At 44.1% G+C, this 20583-nt stretch overlaps 1 protein-coding gene across 1 annotated transcript in view; it reads right to left on the reverse strand.

Annotated features, from left to right (window-relative positions):
• Nucleotides 1–20583, reverse strand: part of CRAT (carnitine O-acetyltransferase) — a 50602-nt gene that overhangs the window by 19643 nt on the left and 10376 nt on the right. Inside the window, exons 2-5 of the mRNA XM_088453460.1 lie at nucleotides 10418–10678; nucleotides 8916–9034; nucleotides 1517–1570; nucleotides 1052–1217 (exon numbers count right to left, since the gene is read on the reverse strand). Coding sequence (XP_088309586.1) covers nucleotides 1052–1217; nucleotides 1517–1570; nucleotides 8916–9034; nucleotides 10418–10678 — 600 coding nt within the window. The remainder of the gene's footprint in view (nucleotides 1–1051; nucleotides 1218–1516; nucleotides 1571–8915; nucleotides 9035–10417; nucleotides 10679–20583) is intronic.

Consider the following 20583-nt stretch of genomic DNA (forward strand, 5'->3'; position numbering starts at 1 on the left):
AGTGCGCGCATGTCGTAGATGGGACGGACCTTAGCGGATAATTATATAGTAGACAGTAAAGATGTTGGTGGAGTATTGTGACCTGTATAAAGGACCCCAACTTGCTGCCTTGTTACTTTATACTGGCAGGGAACTCCTATGTGACCTATAATAGCCTTACAATGCAGGGAACAACACTTACTGTAAGGAGCAACGGTATCAGAGCTGGAGGCATGTAACTAAAATATTCATATGTCCTACCAGGGACCATGCAATGACATATATAGTAGGTAGGTCCTTGATAAATAAATAAATAAATTATATATTATATATATTTTTTTTTTTTTTTTTTTTTTTTAATGAAATATAATTACAAGCTGATTATTTTGGTCATCTCTTTGTACTGCCAATCAAATTCTGACTATTACTCAAACTGGATTTCTGACTCTTTTAAACTGGAGATGTCCGCTTTCAGATTATGCTAATGCATTGTGTTGTACATGGCTTATTAAATGCACCTAACGTAGTTACTTCTGCGCTTTTCAGTCATGTATGTATAGTATCAGGCATAATTGTATATTTGTGTCACCCACTATTAGTTCGAAGATGTGCCTGCTCCTGTCACAGTGTCCTCTATATCCCAAGGCAGTGTTTCTCAAACTCGGTCCTTGTGGATCCAGTGCGTGTTTCCAAGGCTAAAAATTACCACATGTACATCTACTGGGTTAGCCATGCACCTGTGCTCCAACTATAGGATCTGGAAAACATGCACTGCTCGGATTCCATGAGGACTGGGTTTGGAAAACATTGCCCCGGGGTATAGCAGTGTCCACTAGACAGGATGTTAGAGAAATATCGGTTATACAGATTGCTAAATAATGTAAGGTTGCAGGAAGGCATGTTACAGGTGAGTGCATGGCACAGGTGAGTGCATGGCACAGGTGAATAGACAGTACAAGTAAATACATGAAAAGGCTTCTGAAGGTGGTAGCACCTTGTGTGTTACAGTTACCGCTGTGAGACCTCTCATTATAAGATTCATCTATCATCCTTGAGACAGCGTGGGCCTCACCTGGAAGTTATGAACCACAGTAATGTGAGTGGGGGGCTTCTTCACTTGACTATAGTTGACGACAGAGTCGTGCTTCGGGCCTGGTACTCGGCAGGATGATAAGATCTGGTAGTACTGATTCATACACAGTTGTTTACCACCAAGATATTCTACAGGAAGGGTCTCACTATAGACAATGGGAAGATAAAAATAAATCAAGACAGTCTGACACACGGTCAGGAGAGTTACCGTAGCTTCAAGCAGTGCTCTCCCCAGGGCCTTTGTGATGGGCACTCCACCAGACACTTTTCTAACGCCGCCTGGCACCCAGTTAAGCTCCCTCCACCCCCCAACCGAAATCCCCGCTCTCATGTGGCACTATTTTTTTTTTATATTTTCTTATATATATTTATATATCCCCCCAGGTATAATGCTGCCTGGCTTTAGGAATGTTTGGGGAGAACACTGCTTTAACACATCACTTACTTGTCAATCATGGCCTTAAAGTCGAGAACACCTTCGATCAGCTTAGCAGCAAATCTAAGAGAAGAAGCACCATTCATTATAGAGTCAAAGTCAACAAGACTAAAGCTAAACTCTGTCACAGTTATGCTAAGTGCCCCCTGATATGTGTAGATGTACTTAATCCCAGTATATTTACACCTATCAACTCATTATGCATTTAATAATAAATACCCCTTCTGATTACATTTGCATCTGTTGTATTATTTATTCATGCCTTTGTTGTTATTTTGAGACACATATAATGGACTGAAGCATCCCTTAAATATGAGGTACACCTTGGGGTACAGGTTGAGAACCAAAGACCTACTCACAGTGGTAGCAGCCATTTTGTGAGGTAACAGTCAATTCTTTAAGAACTAGTGACTTCACGGTGGTATAAATGGCCAAAAGTGACTTTTTAATATAAAAAGGCCACAGAGCTCCAGGGTGACTTCTACTTTTAGGAGTTTTAAAACTTTTTAAAAATGTATGTAATATAAAAAAAAAAAAGATATTAAAAAAAAATAAAAAATAATCCTCCTCCTTATATAGGGGCTATGTACTAAGCCTTGGAGAGAGATAAAGTGGATGGAGATAAAGTACCAACCAATCAGCTCCTGTCACTTTACAGGCTGTGTTTGTAAAATGAGTTAGGAGCTGATTGGCTGGTACTTTATCTCTCTATAAGGCTTAGTACATAGACCCCATAGTTATGATTGCTTGACTAAGATTATTATATTAATAGAGATTTAGAAGAGAGAATGTTTGCTTCCTTTTACCCAGCTGCTCTCCCCCATCTATCCCAATTCTCTTCTTCACGCAACGAAAAAGCAAAAACATTCTCTATGCAGATATTTGTTTTACACGAGAAGAAATAAATAACAAGTTAAAGCAAACACATTAAGATTTGCAGTAACCCACAGGCCTAGAGTAATAGCCTTTACAGGATTTAACTTGTAGGGGCATCACTGTGGCTGAAGACACATACATGACCTAGGAGGGGCAGGAGCTGGTGATGGAGGGCGGGGAGGGGGGCTAGAGACCCTGCATTTTTCAGCAGCTGAAAGAAATCTTCTTTGGGCAAGTGGCAATTCTATATGTAATCTTCTTTATCTCAGACAGTATGGGGCTAATTTCTGAGTTGGAGGAGCAAAGCGAAAATAAAAGTAACTGTGGACAACCATGCTGCAATACAAGGGGGGGACAATATTTACTGTATTGACATGCAGGGTAAATACTGGCTGCTGTTGCATGTAGCCTGCAAATGCTGGACAGATTTATTATCACATAGCAGTGTATAGGTCAGCTAGGACCAAGGCAGGCTCTAGGGGTGTTCGACCAGTGAGATCGAACAGGAGCGCCACACATAGAGGGCGCACCCTTCCCCAACATCCTGATTTCAGCAGTACTGTCCCGCTGTCAAATTGGGGGGTTGGGATGCGCCCCCCCCCCCCCCAGCCTGATGTTGTTTGGAGGCTCCAAATAACGTTGTGTAGGAGGCGTGGCCTATGGTAATTAGACCACGCCCCCATTTTCGGTCACGCATGGCAGCACCGCGCGCGATGTAGGGGCACACTAGAGAGCAGGCACAGAGTGCGCCGACCCCTGGAGCCGGCCCTGGCTAGGACACGTCCCTCTCACATTTATATCTCTCTGCAGTGGCGTCACAAGGGGGGTGCGGGCCGCACCTGGGTGACACCAATGTGCAGACTCCACCTCAGTGACTGGAGCCAGGTGCTGCACTGCAGCATTACGTGCAGCACTCGGCTCCTGACACAGTGAGGGAGCCGCCACTTTGAAACAGACTTGTCCCTGGGGGCAGCCTGCATCTCCCAGACCCCCGGTGTGACTAAAACGTGGGGTTTAGGCCGCAAGGCCATGCCCCCTACCTGTGAAGCCACCCCCTCTGTCCCACGCAGCCATGTGCCCTTTTTGCTGGCACAACAACCCTGCCCGCACCGGGTGTAACCTCAGGTAGGTGCATAACATGTTCAGGGGTCTCTGCGCATGTTATATCACCCACCTGCAGTGCATCATGGTCCTGACAAGGTGCACAGTTACTGGCTGTATTCCCAATTCAAAATCAAGCCCTGTGTGATGTATCAGATACAAAATAAATGAAAATGGCCGACCTATGAGGTGTTGGACACTCTACTTCACCGTTTAGAAAGTTGAAAAAAAAAAATTGGTCATTTGCTTATATGGACCTTCTCCAAGCCCGGGGGAAATGGGACACATCGAAACATAATGCACACAAGACAGTTTTGAGGCAATTTTTAGCATTGCGTATGTTCCAGAGCCAAGTATACGCATTTTACTCGCATCTAAACTGGAACGGGCATAACTAGGCAACTGCTTCTCTCTGCCAGAGCCTCTGAGAACCCGGATACATTCTGGGATATATTAGGATTTATAGGGCTCGATTCAATGGAATGATCGTGATGCCGGGCACCGGTCTCCCGGCGTCGGGGAAATGCGGGCGTCTACATCTAGACGCCCGGCATTTCACCCTTGCTGGGATAAGACAGTCGAGAAGCCGCCTTCCGGTATATAGGCAGTCGGACCTCCTCCAGCGGCCGCGGCAATGTGTTACCCCCAGCGCGATGCACCAGGGGTGGGGGCTGCATCTAAGTGCTGTAGCCCCGGTCCATTGCCGGCAGCTGCGACAAGTGCTAGATGTAAGGAGCCGCTGACCGCTCCTAGCTGGGGACTGGGAGCCTAAGCTCCACAGAGCAGAGGGAGTCAGGAAGCCGCTGCAGCCGGGACAAGTGTCCCGGGCCTGCAGGGTTAAAGGCACAGATTCACTTAAAGACATGAAAACGACTGCACGATTATAGGTGCGTACACACTACACGATATGCTCCCTGAGCGATATCGTGTAGTGTGTCCCCGGCAGGCTGTGCTCAATGTCGTTCATGACTGAGCACAGCCGCTGAACGATATCATTAACGATATCGTTCAGCGCCGAGCTCTCTCCCCCATTCCCCAACATGCAGCAACCTGACGAGGTCGTCAGATGGTGCTGCATGTTCAGGCGATGGACAATGTCGGAAACGACCAGCGGGAGTGCGCATCGCTGGTCGTTTCCGACATAAAAGTGCACGATTTGTGCACGATTACTGAGCGATTGCACGATTACGATGTAATAATCGTGCAGTCGCGCAGTAATACCACCCAGTGTGTACCCACCATATGACATTGTAATCGTGCAGTCGTTTGTCAGTCTGTGATGAGCCTGCACTGAGCGAGCAGTTGTTCAGTGTAGGCACAATCAATCATCTGCAAACATGCTCAACCTGACGTCATTGTCAGGTTGTACAGCATATTTGTCCTATTATAGATGTCTAAAAGACCAGTGGGAGCACTCATCGCCGGTCATTTTAGACATTTTTTAAAACTATGTGCAAACGATGTTCAAACGATTATTAAATGGATGAACGATAACGTTCAATTTAATTGTCGAGTGGATGTGTTCCTTAAGTGACACACAGGGGGACTAGGCTAGCCGGCTCACCGTGTGGTGCGGTGACGCTGGAGACTGGGAGACCAGCTCCACAGTGCATAGAGAACTGCTGCAGCTGGGACTTAGGGCCTCATTCAAAGGCGGTCGGAGGATGCAAGCGGTCGCTCAGAAACTGGGCAGCCGCTTGCATCCTGACCGCCCGCCTCTGTTTCGGTTGTTAGGCTGTGGGTTTACACCCACAGCTCTAACGATCGCTAGGGTGATGGTCGCGATGGTCAGAGACCATCGCGACCATCGGGGCTTTCGACGAGACCCTAGGGTAGGGTCTCACTTGTCGTAAGCCCCGGAGAGCTTCTGGCTCTGTCAGAGCCGGAAGCTCTCCACTGACATCACTAGTGATGTCAGTGGAGCCTCCCCCAAACGGTAGGCGTTCCCATGGGAACGCCTCTGTTTGGGCTGCCACCCCCCCGGCCTGCCTTCCAAACGGGGCGAGCTGTCAATCAACATAGACAGCTCGCCCCCTTTGGAAAGACACCGGCTATGACCGGCGCTGTCGGTCGTAGCAGGTCTCACGCATGCGCACGAAGGAGCCGGCTCCCTCGTGCGCACTTGACAAACATCGAGGCGGCCGTGTGGTCGTAGACCGTACGGCCGCCTCTGAATGAAGGCCTTAGTCCCAGGGCTGCATGGCTCTGTGCCGGCCGCTGGGGACCGGGAGCTTAGCTCCCAGCACTACAGTACCAGGTAACATGCCCGCGTGACTGCACGCTGGGGGACAGGGAGAGCCAGCTCCTCGGACCCCCAGCTCTGTGAGCAGGCAACAGGGAAGAGCCCCAGCAGTCCAGGCCTGCAGGGCTAGGAGAGCCCAGCACTGAGCACAGTGTAAAAACAGATCAATAAAATGTATTTATAAAGTATATAAAATTATTATATAGGATGTGTGCAGCACTGAGCCAGGAGGGCAGTCCTGAGCAGCAGTGCTGATGTCTGTGAAAGCCTGTAGCAGGGCACAGGCTCAGTGTATATATTTGTACAATGTAAAGTGTTTTAAATGTGTAATTAAAATGTAAAGTGCACTTACCTTTGATTTCTCTGGAAGACCAGGGATCCAGAGTCCTCAGTGGGCTACTGGATCCTCCAGCCCCTTCCAACTAAATAAACTGCTCTCTTATGCAGCCTCATGCCTGAAAGTGGTATGAGGAGGTGCATAGGAAGCTGGCCAAGGCAGCCAGCTAATTATTTTCAGGGAGCTCCCCGGGGACCTTGCTTGCCCACCTCTGGAGCTCAGATTCAGGCAGAGGTGGCAGGCTTGGTCCCATAGCAGATTCCTGAAAGTACGTTATGGAGGGAAACTTCCCCCAACTCTAGATGAGCCGACTCCTAGGTGGCGACTAAGACACCATGTGGGCTCAGGCACAGGGGAGTGACCACTCTCCACTGTCCATAGGGGAAAATGTTAAACATGCATGTGGACAGCACATGTACTTAAGTTGATTGGTTGAAAACCACAGGGCAGACTTACCCCTTGTGGTAATGTGTATTGGAGGGACATAAAAGTAGGCCTGTGAGCCTGGTTTGGTGTGTATCTTTTTGAACATCAAGAAAGAAAAGAATTGCTGTAACATCTTTGTATGCTGACCCCCTTAAAGCTGAGGGGAAGAGTATTTTTTTAAGACTATTGAGCAATAATCCTCTTTGCCTTTACAACGACTGCATCGGAGTCCTGCGACAACAGAATTGCGCCAAACGCTACTCCGTATTCTGGCTGTTCTGGATTGAGCCCAACATCTTCAAACTCAAGCCCCCTGCCAGCTACTGTGCAGAGCCTGGTCAATTGCGAGGGGTCAGTGGGTATCAGCCAACACCAATCAGGAGGTGTTGCCACAACTTGTCGACGCATACACAGCAGTAAGCGGTTCCAGGGCTGGTGAAGGACCTGGTGGTGGTGGTGGTAAAGTTACATGCCCACTGCGCAGTGGGCGGAGTCAGTAACAGGCGGTTAATGACGGTAAGCGGGAATCCCTGATACCCCAAGTTCCAGTGGGGATCGAAACCCAATGTGTGATCGGGCGGCAAATGAGGTAATCCGGTCACACACCCCATAAACTCCGACTGAAAAAAGAAACAGCCCCTATATTGTGTAGTAATAGTGATGCATGGTACACAGATATAGGGTCCAGCAGCGGGGGTGAGGTATGAAAAAAATAAATAAATACATTTAAAAAAAAAAAAAAAAAGACATTCAGAATGTCGACCTCAGAATTTCAACATTTTCTGAATGTCGGCAGTCTGAATGATGTCATAGACATTAGGTCAACGTAAAAAGGTTTACATTCACATCCACAATGACATTCACAAAATGTCAATATGTTCATATAGTCATTTAGCATGTCGATACCAGAATGTCGACATACCATTTTTTTTTTCCAAATTTTAGCGGACCCTAAAAATAACACTAAAATGTTATAATACATATAATCGTTAAAAACTATATATACACACACATATACCGTTAGAGGCGAGTGTCCAACTTCAAATAATTGTATTTAAATCCACCCATTGGGCAATTTGTTATTATACACTGATGGAAGAGTCACCAAACTTTTAGAAGCACAAATAAGATTGAGCACTTTCGAGTCCTTCAGTGCAGAGAACGGGTCACGTCTCACAACATTCTGACAGTCTTGACAGACCCCTAATTTAGCAGTGTTCGCCTAATTCGGAACAGTTGGGACATACGGTAACCCATCATAGTAATTTTAATTAGGCAGCTTTATTTCAAATGAAGTCACACCCTCAAATAGAACTTACAAAATGCTTTAATCCATAATAGCATAAAACAATCATTTAAATAATGCAGACACGTTAAGCACATAATGGGGGGAATTCAATTCGCCCCGGCAATTTACGGGGGGTGAAAAAGGGAGGTAACCTCGGGCATTATCGGCCGAGGCTATTCAATTATGCTCCCTTTGTCACCTGATACCTTTGCGAACGCCTGTTAAATTGGGGTGTTATCGGGCGTCACCAGGGGAAAATTTCACGGATTCGTGCGTTAACAGGGTCTCGGCACCCATTAACCACTTAGTTATCGGGGATTTTTTTTTTTTTTTTACTGCCTGTGCAGTGGTGAATAAAAGTTTTAAAAAAAATCAACGATAAGTGCTGCCGGCGGCCTCACTTTGGTAAATTACCGCGAATAATTGAATTCCCCACTAAGGTCTATATATACTAAAGATCGATTTTAATCAATGAAAATTGATTAACATGGATATTGTGTATCTGGGGCTAAATCACACATTTACGGTGTGAACACTTAAAAAAAAAAAAATAAAAAAAAAATTGTCTGTTAGTAAATGTGCGTTTCAGCCCCAGAAACACAGCAACGATGTGGATCGATTTTCAATCGATTAAAAATGTACCTTTAATGAATAAACCCCTAAAGCTTATTAAATAATATGGCGCAAAATGCACAGACGTTCTATAGCTCATAGCAATGAATGAAATGTTAGTGTTCATTTTCTAATCTGTACTAGAAACAGTCGGGTATAATCGGCTACACTGAATATGTGCGCATTGCCCCCTGTAAGTAGTCTGTTTGGTTAACATGAAACGGAATCATATCTGACAGTCTATAAGTCTGTAAGCTGGAGCTCAGCGTAAAGTGTCAGCAGTCATAACTGGGCTGCGGCCTGGGACAGTGGGAGTGACAGACACTTGGACTTGGTACATGTCATTGGACTGTATTTTGAGCTCAGCCAGAGCACAGCGCTCAGTGAGAATAGTTATTGAGTAAGTGTGGGAAAGGTCACCGTGTACAGAGGTCAGCCTGTGTGTCTCTCAGAAATCCCCCTCCCCTCCTGTCACAGCACAGACAAAGGTCACCTCAGAACAAACGCTGGATAGCAGGCACTTTACCTGAGCTGCCCTTGTCTGTCTGCAAAATCTTGCTTTGGTAAAACCACTCCGGGGCTCGAGTGTACCACCACCGGCATACGGTATTCCAGGTACGCTGTCTGCAGCCACCAATCGGAGAGCTGAGGACAACCACAAACAGAGGAGCGCATCAGACACTGACCATTGAGATTCTCGTCTTACCATGTCTTTGTGGTCTGTACAGTTAAATCATTACTTTGTATGTTTAATGGTTTCCTTTAATGCCGGCTACATTCGTTACCAGTACATCTCTGCTGGTATAAGGACATCATCAGCGCACAGGCCGTGTATCTTGCGATCCCGTCAAATAATGCTTGGGCGGTTGTATTCTTTCTGACACACACACACACACACACACACACACACACACACACACACACACACACTCTGACGTTTATGTACAGTCTTCCCTCAGGCCTGACTGATGATGCTATAATTTAGGGATGGGGTATAAAACCAGAGGTGTACAGTACTAATCTATGGCAGGCCTGGCCAACTTGAGGCTCTCCAGCTGTTGTGAAACTACAAATCCCAGCATGCCCTGCCACAGTTTTGCTATTAGGAAATGTTAAAACTGTGGCAGGGCATGCTGGGACTTGTAGTTTCACAACAGCTGGAGAGCCACAGGTTGGCTAGGCCTGTTCTATGGGATACCTGGTCTGAAAAAGGACTTCGTTCTTCCAAAAACGTGACTTTATACACTTCATTATCTCGCTATATTCTAACCCTATAAAGAACGTTTTTTTATGCAGTTTTGTGGTCACTTACAATGAATATGTCCCAACTCTAACGTTTCACACGGGACCATCCCTATTTGAAGGCGATATGGAGAAAATTTAATTGTTACAGAGCATATGCTGGAATCAGTATTTTTTTCCATGAGTGAGCTGCTCAGTGGTTGTTATGTACTAGAACGCTTTCAGGGAGAAAGCCGTCAGCCGAAACTCCATATTGTGACGTTGTAAAATGGTGGAGAGATTGTATATTTTCTATACAATAATATCTACAAAGCCATACAACATGCAGGCGGCCATGTTTGTTGTACACATTGACCAATAGTTAGGGCAGCGGTACACAACAACGTGTATAAGGGTACTTTTCAGCACTATAATACCAAGCTGCATAAGTTATTCCGGGGTAAATGGGATAAAATCATTAGATATACGCGATAGAGATTATATATGAACTATATTTAATTGTAAATATCACAAATTAGCTGCAATTCCCGATGACTCTGGTTCTATTATTATTTTGGCATAATGGTGTGTTACCTGTGTTTGCAGAGGTGTGACAACAAAATGGTTGGGAACCCACTGTTTATATAGCTTACGTGACAAATACATCTACCGATGATTATCAAAGGTCTTAATTTCTATTCTTTATCTCTGCTTTCTGAAGGTAAATAAAATAAACGTCAAACACGAACTAAAAATCATAATGACTTAATAAATAAAATCAGTGTAACAAAGTGCACGTGACATTACCCAATTTTCTGCTTTTTTCGCTCTCCTCTCGAGACCCTTCTGCAACCGACTGCCCACTCCAGAGATCTGGAATTCTTCCACCAACTGTCTGGTGTGGTCCCATTCCTCCGCGCTGACCAGGGGCTTCAAGGCCAGTAGGTATTTGTCCAGTGTCTGTTGCAGTGGTGGTATAGGTAGTCGTGGCAGCCCCTCCTGGTGCGCCAAGTACCTACCTGGCAGCTTCACCAATGACACGGGTTTCACCAAGCGAGCCGGCTTGGCCTGTAAAAGTGGACAGACACTTTATATGTGGGATAATTGCACTCTAGTGCAGTACATTACAAGGACATTATCCCAAGCAAATATCAGGCCCAGCCCCTGAACTATACAAGCCACGCCCCAGGACGCAGAAGCAATGCCTTAATCTGCCAAACCACCCCCACATTCAGATGGAGTCCCACCCACTTCTTTCTAAGCCAAGTCCCTTTTTTTTGGGGGGGGGGGGGGGGGGGGTGTCACAGAATTGGGACAGTACCACTGCCATCAGGACAGTTGGGACCGATGTGAAAGCTTTTTTTAAATATAATTGCACAACCTTATCTAAGAGCACGATTCTTTTCAGCGCAAAGTGAATAGCGCCGGGAATGAAGTCCCGGAGCTTTTCAATTCATTGCGCTGCTAAGCCCGACTAAGAGCCGTATTCAATTAGAGCGGGTGCGCAATACTTTTCCGCCTCCCAGACTTTTCGCCTACATCGCGTCTTTTGTAGGCGGAAAAGTATCGCGCGTGTGCCCGCTTTACCCTGTATTCAATATGGAAGTACGCGAAAATGGGACCCGGCGAAACTTGAACAGGCGGAAAGTACTATCAGATTTCGGGAAATCAGTCTGACACTCCCAAAAAGATGCTCTGACATGGGGGTTAGCTATGGTTACCCCCCGATTTGGCTTGCTGAAGGTATTTGGCGTTTTTAAACGGGCGCAATAGCTGCTAAATATCGTTTTTCTATCCGTGGTGAAGAATAGTATTCAGGAGTATTTTTTCCAGAAAATAACTATTCCCAGCAAATTTGGGGTACTTGAAAATGGGGGGGCCAGCATATTTAAAAGTTGCTAAAGTTGAAAAAATCGTGAAAAATCCACCTGCCGCAAGCCCCTGTAATGAAAACAACACTTGGGGCATACTTGGGGACCCCCCCAGAGTCAAGTTCGCTAGTTTTTAACTTTGTCCTCCAACATTTTTTTTACGCCCCCAAATTCAGTCATTTTTTGGGGTGTTCTTAAGTGTTTTTTTCTTTTACACAGTTTACCTTTGGGGGACTGTCTGAATGCTGCACGGGGGTTTCCGCAACGTTGCACTCCAAAACCCCAATTCTGCACTTTTTTCCGCCTCCCATTCATAGGCGAAACTTTTCCGCCTATTACATCGCATTGACTTTCTGCCTAGGCGGAAAGTCTTCCAAATCGAGTACGGAGTAAAACCAAAACAGGCGAAAATGACGTCATCAGCGAAAAGTTTTTGCCAAAAACACGCGAAAACGGCTTTTTGCTTCAAATTGAATACGGCCCTAAGGATTTCGTCTCGCATCCCTCCAGGCCGAAATCCGACAAAAGTCTAGGTAAAATGCTGTTTTCTGCCCTTAGTGCTGGGAAAACAGCATCGCGCGGGAAGTTTAGTCAGGGAATGCCCGTTCTCGCGCCTAAATACCCTGTTTAAGGCACGAGACCAAGCCTTCCCCGACCTAACATCGCGATGGATTGAATAGCTCTGGGAGCTCATTCCTGGCTCTTTTCACTTCGAGTTTAATTGAATTGTGCCCTAATGAACAATAATAATATCAGCACTCCCCTTTTTACAGATATTATACTCATGAGTTCACACATACTGTACATTAACCTTACCTGTGTGTTCTTATAATAAAACTTTATCACTTTCCAGAGCGTCATACATCTGCCCCAGTATTTGTAAGTACCGGGATCCTGCTGAAGTCAGCAAAAGATCCTGCTGACTTCAGCAGGATCCCGGTACTTACAAATACTGGGATAGATGTATGAAGCTCTGGAAAGTGATAAAGGGCAGAGTGATAAACGACCAACCACTCAGCTCCCAACTGTCATGTCACAGGCTGTGTTTGAAAAATGACAGTTGGGAGCTGATTGGTTGGTCGTTTATCACTCTGTACTTCCCAGAGCTTCATAACATCTGCCCCAATATCCCTTCTCTGGAACTATCTCTGGGAGCAGGAAGATGGGACACAGGGCTAGAAATGACAGATTTACACAGTGTTATGTAACAGAGGAGGTCCCCAGTAATCGGAAGTGCTGAATTTAGCCAAAAGCGCCAGCGAGGGTCCCTGAACGACTGGGGGATGGACAAAAAAATAAATTAAAAAAAAGTTTTATATGTTTAAAACACCTGTAAACCAAAGACTGCCTGTCATCACCTATTATATGAAAGCTTGGGGATCCCAATTTGATTTCCCCCTACTGTAACTGTGTATGTCAGCTGTCAGTGTGAGTCCAATCTCTGTGAGGCTATTACTGTTTCATTGTAGATGCTAAATGCTGCAATATCCTACCGCAAATCTCCATCACTGGTCAGAAATAAGATGGAACTTTGTGTAACTGGTTGGCAATACCTTATAGAAGTATTTGAAATGATCGTTCAAAACTAAAATTACAAGTTGTTCCATATAGCATCATGTTAAACTTTCAGGAGACTTTATAAAAACTAAAGAGGTTTTTCCTTTTCCTACGCCGGCACTATATAAATAAATGCTTATAAATACATATACATGACATATGGGAGAATCACCAGTGAACATACAATGTTAATCATACATGTAAAACACATATTTGCAGTTGGGGGGGTATAGTGTACATTCTAGCACCCTGCACCTGTCACAACCCGTGTATTTCCTCTTTCCTGCCTGGGGTGTCACTCTCTGCTCTGGTGCTTCTACCACATGCTGGTCTTTATCTTTGCAGTTTGATGCATCAGCTGAGTGTGCTAGAAGCACCAGAGCAGAGAGCGACAGGCAGGAAAAGAGGAACTGCACGGCTGGTGGCAGGTGAAGGGTGCTAGAATGAACACTAGGGGTGTGGTATTCGTGGCAATTCACCACGAGGGTGCAAGGCTTAATGATACGAAGAATCATACCCTGCCCCCCATTACCGCCCACCTGCTTCTCCTTCCCCAGAAGGAAAACAACAAGATGTAGGCAAGTATGGGTGATGGGTGAGTGGTCTTCTAACAAAAGAAAACTAACCCTAGTCTGTGTACATGTACTATGGATTATAGACTGTAAGCTCCACTGGGACAGGGCCTGATGTGGATGACTAAACATTTTCTCTGTAAAATGTGCGCTATATAAATTATGATTAATAAAATAATTACACCCATTTGTTGCCACATAAAGAATAATGAAACTTCTTGTATGATATAATCATCTGAATCTGCACATGGATATATAAAATATCATTACAATGAGTTTTTCATGTTAAATAGACCTTAGAGTAGTAGTAAATGAATTCAACTAACAAAGACTGTAAACTAGAGAACAGTAATATTGAAGCCATTTTGCAAACTATTTCCATACCATTATCAACTACAGATATACACATGTAACAATTTTCTTTAACACTCGGTTCAGACGGCCATTTTGTGGGCTGACCAAATATTGACGACAGCCTATGCAAAGTGCCTTGTTTTTGCACCAGGATCCAGGGACATCGCTCACACACTTCATGGCCGATATATATAGTAAGCAATGGAGGAGAATCTTTGGTAACCAATATACTTTATAAACCTAATTTCCAAGAAAAGCAGATGGGAATGGCGATGTGTATGCTCATGCTAATTCTGTCATCACTCTACTGCTCCATGTCAGGGTTATGCAGGGAGTGTGGCGCTTAGTTATGATGTCACAGCCAAGCGCCACACTTCCAATCTGAATAGTCATGGCCGCCACCACTATCTCCCAGTTAAAACTACCAGGGGAAAAGGAGGGGGGGGGGGGGAGGGGTTACAAGGAGGAAATGGGGTGTGGTGCCTCCTGTGTCACCAACAGGTCTCACACCAGCCAAAAGTTCAGCAATCACAGCTGTGGGAAAGCATACCCTTCTGGATACCTTATACAGGTTGAGTCTCCCATATCCAAATATTCTGAAATATGGAATATTCCAAAATACGGAATATTTTTAGCATGACTGAGATAGTGAAACCTTTGATTTTTGATGGCTCAATGTACACAATTTTGTGCCTTTAAACAAAGTTTATTAAAAATAAAGTATAAAATGACCTATAGGCTGTGTGTGTATAAGGTGTATATGAAACATAAATGAATTTCATGTATCTACACAAACTTTGTTTGAGCCACAAAATGATTGAAAATATTGTATAAAATTACCTTCAGGCTGTGTGTATAAGGTGTATATGATTCATAAATGCATTCTAGGTTTAGATTTGGGCCCTATTCCTAAGACATTTTAATATGGTATGCAATTATCCAAAATACGGAATATTCCGATATCCAAAATACCCCTGGTCCCAAGCATTTTGGATATGGGAGACTCAACCTATTGATAGTTACATAGCATGTGACTGGTTTAGGCAACAACTCAAAAACATGTAATTTTTCTATTGATCCAAAAAGCCAACAAAAGGAAAATATCCCATTAATGGTTTACAGTTTTACCAACACCTAGGAATAATACAGCATGTACCGGAAAAGAATACAGTCACACACAAATGAAACATGTTTCCAGAAGCCAATTCCAGGGGCCTAATTATTAGCAGTATTGGTAGGTTAATTGGCTGTTAACAAAAACGTACACACATATTACGCACAAACGCGTGCACACACATACTACGGTACATTTTTAGCGTGTATATTCAGTGTTATCCCAAATGGGACAGGGATTTATGTGAATGACAAATATGCGCTGTGTAATTTAGTGGCGTTACATAAATAAACTATAATAACAAAAGCAAAGTAGAATATTGTCACAACAAGCAATAGTAACACAAACGTCTATTTTAGGTGCATTAGAACAGCCACTGTTGATGACCAGTCAAAGCAATAAAAGGCGTGCCATGAACAAACCCACGCAAACATATTCTATTAAATCAGGAGGTGACCCGTCAGACCACTGAGAAAGCGTGCACATGTGCATGACGACATTTAGAAGTGTTTGCCATATTGCACAATTACCGCTCTACTTGGCTTTGGCAGTTTAAAGGGGCACAAACCTAAAAAATATCCTTTGTGTCTACTAGTATATACAGTCTCCTGCCCTAGACACAGTTACAGATATGCCCAGCTATTTTGTAGCTGCTGGCACGGCAAATTGCGTCTTGCATAGCGCGAGACGCACACCTGCGATTTGATACATGCATTGGGCATGCAACCGCGCCTCCATACGAATGAATGGTGCGATCGCAGTGCGCAACATAGCATATGGAGGCACCGGAAATAGTATGGTGCGATGCGCGCGCAGGTTTGTGGGAGCGATCAGCCACAATGTAACTGTGCGCATCTGTACATACCTCCCAATATTAATAATTCCTAAACTGGGATATGGGACCATGCTTACCCCAAGATGCACATGGCTGTGTCATGTGAGAGGCGTGGCCACAGCCCAATGGGCACGTGTGACACTCCTGCCACCAAAAAAAAAAACAATGATATACCGCATGTGTGTGTTTTACGCTGAACCCACCAGTTGCAGACCCTGTGCCACACAATTGAAATAAAATCACCATCTATATTAAGGCCAAGTCATCAATGCATCCGATTTATCAGAATTCCAAAATCGTTCTAGAAATCGAACCCCAAAGATCAATGATTTTGATCGATCAAATTTTGATGTCCATCCCTAGTTCAGTGGTACCTGGATATCATTTCAGAACTGGGCTATTTGTGAGAGATGTAGTTTTAGGTTCTCTCGTTGCAAACAAATTCAAGGTGCTGTGCCTGCTACGCGATTGCCAACTTTATGTTGTTACATTTTTGGTCCTTTCCAGACCAGGACATGCAGCCACCCCAATGATGCCACCTCTCCAATATATTACACTGCAGGAGTATTATCACTTCTCAATAAGACTGACAGGAGAGTAGAAACAATATATTCTGGTTGAGAGAAGACAATGGAGCCACAATGAATGGTGATCTTTTTCAAACGGACTTACTAGAACATCACACAAGTCTTCACACAATAGATCTTATCATATTCAGCCCTAATAAGATTTAGAATAATTTATTTTAAATAAATATAAATTAAAACCAAAAATAGGGTTAGAGTTCTTTTAATGCAAGGAAAATAAAGAGCTGGAAACGTAACGGTACTACGCCTTGTGTCGGTATGGTATTTTGCTATCTAGAGTAATGTATGGCCATGGAATTGGCTCCTATAATCATTTAGCTCGTAGAGAGGAGTCTTAAGGTGCCCATACATCTGAGATGGATCGTCGCGATGCGATCGGAAATTTCCCGTCGCCCACCATCGATGTTCAGTGATCCGTCGCCGGATCGCTGACATTTGACATGTTAAATGTCCCCGATTTGACGATCGCGATCATTTTTTGATCGTGATCGTCAAATTGACAAAATCCAACATGTTGGATTTCTGCGATCCTGCAATGCCGGGCTGCAGCATCGCCGGATCGTGGCAATCCGGCGCAGATGTATGGGGCCCAATAGTTTAGCAGATTAATCTTGCAGGTTGGCCCATGCTCCAACAACCGAACGCTTGCACCTAGCGGAGATACAGAGTCATAAACGGTCCAGGCACATCCCCATTTTAGACTGAAGGGTGCAACTGGGTGGTAATGTAGCGGCCGCACGTACAGATGTTTAAAGAGGATGGGTCAGCAGAATCTGCGAATGCCAAGATAGTCGTTTCTGGATAGACCTATGGCACCAACGAATATGGGCTGGTGATAGTGCACACTGATAACCATGACGGCTAGTATACCAAGTGCAGGGATAAGGACAGTGTGACAACTTAGCATAAGGACAAACATTAACATTTTTCTCTGCAAATGTGAGCGTAATTAAGGCCCACTTGCATTTAACCCTGTATCGACCATAAAGCTGTATCCCACAGCAACCGGTAAGACACTATTCTAGAACTAAAAGCCAACATCTGATTGGTTTCCCTATTTCAGTGGTTCTCAAACTCGGTCCTCAGGACCCCACACAGGTGTATTCATAACTCACTGACACATTTTAAAAGTTCCACAAGTAGAGTTAATTATTTCACTTGTGATTCTGTGAGGAAACCTGGAAAACATGCACTGTTGGTGTCCTGAGGACCGAGTTTTAGAACCTGTGCCGTATTATTTTTCTACATTTCATGTCCGCATTTACCTGTATTGTTTTTTTTAACCCAACCATGCGAGCTCTGTTCACTTCTCAGGTGTTGCTAACAGGTGGAGAGAAGCAGGGGATTGAGTGAGGCTTGTTACTGGGGGATGTAGCAGACATTGCTGGCAGACAGAATCCCGACAGCTGCGATCCCGACGATTAGTATTAGGCTTAGGGTTAGACACTAGGGGGGGGGTCCTCACTTCTCTCCAGCTTTCATGGGACCCCGGCATGGAGGAGCAGCACCCTAGTAAAATCACTTACCTAGGTGGCAATGCCACTTTAAGATCTACCTATTAAAGTAAATCAGATAATGCAGGGCAATAAACAGGATTATAGAAGGAGGAATGAGATAAAGATACAGGAATATTATCACCAAGAGCTGTACTTTACCTTTTCCGACTGGTGCCTCTTATCCATTCTTGTACCTGTTTGAACCTGTGCACTCCCAAAACAGCCTAATTAACATGCAGGCTCATAATGTTTAGCGTTAGACATTACACTGTTCTATTCTGTCAAGAAAACAAAATACCAGCCATTAAAATCTAACAATCTATTATTTCTGAATCAAACTTATATTCATAGGTTATATCATTCTAAAAATTCGGAACCTATGTTTACAAAAAGTATTTTTAAAAAGTAATAAAGTGTAAAAAAGTTTCAGGATCTTGTCAGATCTAAAGACATTAAACTGGATCCTTATTTCTTTGGTCCCGGTCCATATATTTTTATTTTTTTGTATTAATTTATATCCTCAGCTAAGAAGGTATTTTAAAAAAAAGTTGTATCCCCCTATAATTAGCGATTTATTGATACAGGTAGATTAAGTAGGTGGCAATGCTTCTCCCTCTTATGTGAATGGGACATTTATAGGAGAATGGAACATAAATTCAGATGGGCCAAGCATTAAGAGTGGGACAGGGGACCATCACAGCCATTCCGGTTTCCAGTGGAACTGGTGCTGTACTTGCCTGGTGTCACAGTGGTTAGTATTGCTGCCTCAGTGCTGGGGTCATGAGTTTGAGACGAGGGCTTTATTGGTGTGTAGTTTGTATGTTCTCCCCATGATTGCCTGGGCTTCCCCTGGGTGCTCCAGTTCCCTCTAAAAACGGGTAGTTTAATTGGCTGCTGACAAAAACTAACCCAACAATGTATGTGTTTGCCATGGCAGAGAATTTCGATCGTAAGATCCAATGAGGTTTAAGAGAATGATTTTGCTGTTAGATTTAAAAAAAAAAACCCACCTGATCTAGGCTACACCAATCCTGCCCCTTTAAATAAATACAGGCCATACACCTGCAGCCACTGTAATTCTGCACTGTCCAGGAAAAACTGGGAAAGTTGGCAGATACACCACATTAGAACACTGAAGCGAAGCCCCCCACAAGCTCGAGTCCCTCGCTGCTTTGTGTTATCTAGTGCAAGTCATACTTGCCTACTTTTGAAAAAGCATTTCAGGGAGAGTGTGAAAGCAACACCTATGGGAGCAGAGTTAAAGTGGACGTGTATTGATACTCAGAGGCGTGACATAAAATTGATTTGCATCCAAATGTAAATGAGCCCCAAAGCAGTTAGTAAGATCTACTTGTTGATAAAAACACACTGATACTTTTCAGAAAATGCATGTAACCATATAGGGATCACTGTGCCTTATATCCAATGCAGGTAAATTATACTAAAGATCCCAGTTGAATGTATACATCTCTGGGATTTTTTTTATAAAACAGCTTCATAATGAGGGTAAACTGCAAACAGGGAGACTGCTAGGCTCTTCAGGGAGACAGGGAGATTGCTACTATTTCAGGGAGAGTTGGAAAGTATGGTGAAAGTTACACAATAAAGCTACAACCAGTATCTGCACTGTACAGATAAGATAACCCAGCTGTCTATTCTGTCACAGACTTTTAATTCAAAAGTGAATTAATCTATAGCATTTGTATATACACTGTAAATAAACAGAAAGTTGCCTTACCACTTAAAGTGGGGAACACTCCTGTAAAATGGGGGTGCAAGTGGCCAGGATTACAGCTCCTCATTGGTCCTCTTGCTCACAATGTCACAATGCTCCAGATTTCAGCTTGGGCTAGAGACCTAATTACAGAGCCCAGGAAAAGGTTGCAGGGAAGATGCGGAGCTAGACTGCTGCAGGTGGCAGAACAGCTGTAAGCCTAATGGTGAATAGGTCAGACAGCACAGGTCTTTGTATTGTAAATATAGTGGAAACTTTGCCCTAGTTCTCTAGTCTTGCTTCCTCTTTCCTAGACACTCCCTATTCACCAATTGCATCTGATTAACGTCCTGCAAGTCCGGGCCAGCTACATAAAAATAAAACCGTAACCAATCAAAGACACAAGTTAATGTACATGCTTAAGCGCGATGTCTAAATTAATAAAGTTTTCTAGGCTGCACTTGACATGTGACAATGAAATCAAACATCTCATTGTTTGCGTAGGGTTACAGCATATGTATACACTGTAAATATTATACATGTGCGTAGTACCATGTTATGAAATCAGCTAATTATACGAATAATATTTGGATCTTATTGTTGTGAAAGCAAAAACACTTTCGTGTCTATTGAATGCATCATTTCAAAATGACTGAGTCTGCCGTGCTGTAAAAGTAATCCGGCAAAGGTTTCCTTCTGATTTATGGACCATGCTCCTGTCGGCTATCAGAGCCGCATGGTTCCATTGCCAAGAACCCCACGGATCAGGAAATGATCTCCCAAGGCCGACTGCTCTCGATGGAGCACCAGGGCTATCAGCTTGGAGAAGACGAGGCAGCAGACTGGACAGCTGATATCTGAAGACCCTAATTA

The sequence above is a fragment of the Taudactylus pleione genome, unplaced genomic scaffold (genome assembly GCF_031769625.1).
Source record: "Taudactylus pleione unplaced genomic scaffold, aTauple2 ptg000579l, whole genome shotgun sequence".
Classification (NCBI taxonomy): Eukaryota; Metazoa; Chordata; class Amphibia; order Anura; family Myobatrachidae; genus Taudactylus; species Taudactylus pleione.